The 4052-nt window shown below is 37.8% G+C and overlaps 1 protein-coding gene and 1 long non-coding RNA gene across 2 annotated transcripts in view; both read right to left on the reverse strand.

The window, feature by feature from the left end:
- Positions 1-4052, reverse strand: part of LOC103512610 (DNA excision repair protein ERCC-6-like) — an 11788-nt gene that overhangs the window by 1585 nt on the left and 6151 nt on the right. Inside the window, exons 5-6 of the mRNA XM_026826046.1 lie at positions 1833-2061; positions 1179-1252 (exon numbers count right to left, since the gene is read on the reverse strand). Coding sequence (XP_026681847.1) covers positions 1179-1252; positions 1833-2061 — 303 coding nt within the window. The remainder of the gene's footprint in view (positions 1-1178; positions 1253-1832; positions 2062-4052) is intronic.
- Positions 999-2035, reverse strand: LOC113468823. Its single transcript, XR_003392438.1, has 2 exons — positions 1944-2035; positions 999-1252 (listed from the first exon to the last, which is right to left on the reverse strand). It is a non-coding gene; the product is annotated as an uncharacterized LOC113468823 (long non-coding RNA).

A 4052-nucleotide genomic window follows, 5' to 3' on the forward strand; every position in this document is an offset into this window, starting at 1 on the left:
AGTGGAGTTTAAATGCAAAGAAAAAAGACCAAATCAATTAGGGTACAACTGCATAGATGTAGGAGTAAATTTTTAAATAGACATTAAAAAAGCAATTTCTATAATGTGCGTTTCAAAAATTGGGAGTGTTAACTAAAAACCTACCACTCACACTGAAACTTTCACACCAAAAGTTAGCTTGAACTACCACAAAAGTCAAAAAAAAAAAAAAAAAAAACCACAGCTGGCCCGTCCCTCCGGGAATTTTTTAGCCCGTAGTTTATTCGATCGTGGTTAAAGAAATCAGTACCTATGTACCTACCTAATTTGTTTAATATTCAGTTTATTATTATTCTTGATTTGATTTTTCGATTTTACTTTGATGTAATGATTTAAAATCAAGACTAGACTAGAGCCCGTTCTCCCTTTATTCCCAATATAATGTTTAAGTCACCCATCCATTTATTGGCCTTGCTCGGCGTAGCTTAACATAGATGACGCTAAAACCGGTCTTAAATGATCGACTGAAGTGTTATCTAAAACTTTCTCGCTTTGAGTTCATAGGTCGTCGCGACAAATTTCAAGATCAGAGACTACGCACTTGTGTTATCTAAAACTTTCTCGCTTTAAGTTGACCTATAACAAATTTCGAGATCAGAGCTCATTTGTGTGAGAAAATATGAAAAAAAAAAATCCCGCTTTAAGTTGACCTATAACAAATTTCGAGATCAGAGCTCATTTGTGTGAGAAAATATGAAAAAAATCCCCCAAAAACCAGTTTTTTTGGTTTTTTGGCTTCATGATTTTGTGGACAAAATTTGCACCACCATTTTCGTGTTCCTGGTAAAAAGACCTTTAATTTGATATATAGGTCGACCAGGTTTGGATAAGTCCCTTCTACGGGGACAGACAGACCGAAGCGAATACAATAACCCGTCCCTTGTACCTTTTTTTTATTACTATCGTAATAATAAAGGAAGGACGGGCTAAAAAGACATCTTTAATACCTAATAATTTCATTTTTCCTGATTCACCTATTAGAAAATCGAAATGGTCCAGACATTCTCCGTGCAATCTCAAGTATACAATATACATATTTAGGAACTATAGTAATCCTACCTCGACAGGTATCTTCTATTCAGGAGTGGCTCGTGCTAGGGACTGCACTGTCCCGGAATTCCTCCTTCAGAGTCCAATACTTCTGTCTGGACGCATCTGTCCTTAGTTTACACACAGCCGTCAATAACGCCTTGAACAGAGCCGCATTTTCCACCTTGCGAAACTTTTGCATATTTAGGAACTATAGTAATCCTACCTCGACAGGTATCTTCTATTCAGGATGAGCGGCTCGTGCTAGGGACTGCACTGTCCCGGAATTCCTCTTTCAATGTCCAATACTTCTGTCTGGACATCTTCTATTCAGGAGCGGCTCGTGCTAGGGACTGCACTGTCCCGGAATTCCCCCTTCAATGTCCAATACTTCTGTCTGGACATCTTCTATTCAGGAGCGGCTCGTGCTAGGGACTGCACTGTCCCGGAATTCCTCCTTCAGTGTCCAATACTTCTGTCTGGACATCTTCTATTCAGGAGCGGCTCGTGCTAGGGACTGCACTGTCCCGGAATTCTCCCTTCAATGTCCAATACTTCTGTCTGGACATCTTCTATTCAGGAGCGGCTCGTGCTAGGGACTGCACTGTCCCGGAATTCCTCCTTCAGTGTCCAATACTTCTGTCTGGACATCTTCTATTCAGGAGCGGCTCGTGCTAGGGACTGCACTGTCCCGGAATTCCTCCTTCAGTGTCCAATACTTCTGTCTGGACATCTTCTATTCAGGAGCGGCTAGTGCTAGGGACTGCACTGTCCCGGAATTCCTCCTTCAGTGTCCAATATTTCTGTCTGGACGCATCTGTCCTTAGTTTACACACAGCCGTCAATAACGCCTTGAACAGAGCCGCATTTTCCACCTTGCGAAACTTTTCCACCATGGCGGCACTCGTCACTCGATTCCCCTGACTGGAAACAAACTCTATGATCTGCTCTATCAACCCGGTCTCCGTGTTCGGATTCTCGACCGGGGCGAATCTGAGATCAAAACTCCGAACAAATACCTAACTGTAAAAGGTCGAAAATTCAATTTTCACTTTCCGTTCTAATGAAAGAATTCAAAGATGTGTGACGTCAGACTTCAGGCAGTTGCGGCCACAGGATGGTCTGTTTTATTTCTTAATTAAAACAAGGTAATCTTTCTCTCAGAATAATATGGTGCCCATTTTTTTTTCTTTCTCTTTGCACAGCAATAATAGAGGAAGAACAGATGTTACACACTTAGAATAAATTCAATTTAATTTTTTTTTTTTTCAATTCGATCTTTATTGTATTGTTAATACACATTATATACAATTTACAAATAATGACACAATGTACAATAAACAATTCAATTCGATCTTTATTGTATTGTTAATACACATTATATACAATTTACAAATAATGACACAATGTACAATAAACAATAAAAAATGACGAAAAACAGGTATAACTAGAGACAAACAGGTATAACTAGAGACATAAGATTCGAGATTACATTAAACATTACAAAGATTAAAGATTACATTAAAGATTCGAGAGTGTTTCTAACAGTGGCGTAGCGTTCATGTAGGGCGTGTATGGCGGCCAAACACTCAAAAATTCCACTCAAATACCCTTAAATATTGACTTTAAATAATTATTGTATTCTTATTAGATAGATATTGTGATAGAAATTAGTGTCCGCCCTACACTTGGAGTTAGACCACGCTACGCCACTGGTTTCTAAACGTATTGATAGGACTAGATATATCTATTTCATTATGGTATTTATCATGAGTAAGTAGCATCTTATAGAGAGGGGATATGCCAACATATTGATGTGAGGGTATAGAAAAAAGACCTAATGGATTGAGACATCGAGTTCGGTTGGAGGGTACTCTGAAATGTATAGAGCTCACAAGATCAGGACTGTCAATCCTGTTATTGAGAACTCTATGTAGAGTGAGAAGAGATATTACTTCATGTTGACTCTCGACAGATAGCAGACACAGTTGCTCACGAAGATCAGCATACGAGATCGGTTCAGGATAGGCAGGATAGAAACCATTTAGTTTGAAAAACAAACGTCTACAGAAAGATGCCTGAACCGATTCAAGCAACTGTTTCCTCTGAAGATTGAGATAACTGTGCTTTCACCTTCAAAAGCTCGTTCTTCAATTCATCGATAGTTGCAAGGAGTTCGGCATTAGACTTCTTTAAACTGAGTATATCATCATCATTAGTTTTGGTATTTTTGGTGCATTTAACCGTTTTAGTGACTGTTTTCTTAGGTTTTTTAATGGCGTTTTTAGAATTTACTTTAGGGGTTACAATATCAGGGGTGCACGGTTTGTGTAGATTTTGACCAAGGTTTGTTTTGGGTGTAGTTGTTCTTTTAGGTGGGGTTGGATTAATAGAAGAATTATTAGAAGGTGTTGGTTTAATAGATGTTCTGGTTCTGGTTTGTTTGTTAAGAGCAATTGCAGCCCTGGTTAGCATGTTGAAATTGAAAGATTTTTATTTAAAGTTATAGGTACATTTAAATCACAGAAAAGACATAATCACGAAAATAAAATTGAAATATCACATAAAATGGGAACACACTTCAATGGGATTTTACAAAGACATGGATAGCCATAGTTACTTTTTTTCATAATTTTATAGTTGAAATAAAATAAAAAAATAATAAAAATATGATAGATTAGATAAATGATATTCACGTATGTGGGTACCTACATTATCATTATCTTCTTAGTAGGCAGTTGTAGAATAATAATATGTAAGTGCTTATGTACTATTGTACATAGCCAATTTTTTACTTTGTATTTTAGTAATTACCCATGACTCCCCTAAACATGTCATTTATTACGATAAAATCTGCCTAGGGCGAGAATCGAACCCGCGGCCTAGCACTTACAAGGCGGACTCGCTACCAACCAAGCTGAATAGGAAAAAAAGAAGGGAAGAAAACTAAAACAAAGAAGAAAGACAGGATAGGAGAAAGACAG

Source organism: Diaphorina citri, unplaced genomic scaffold, assembly GCF_000475195.1.
Source record: "Diaphorina citri unplaced genomic scaffold, Diaci psyllid genome assembly version 1.1 scaffold864, whole genome shotgun sequence".
NCBI classification, from domain to species: domain Eukaryota; kingdom Metazoa; phylum Arthropoda; class Insecta; order Hemiptera; family Psyllidae; genus Diaphorina; species Diaphorina citri.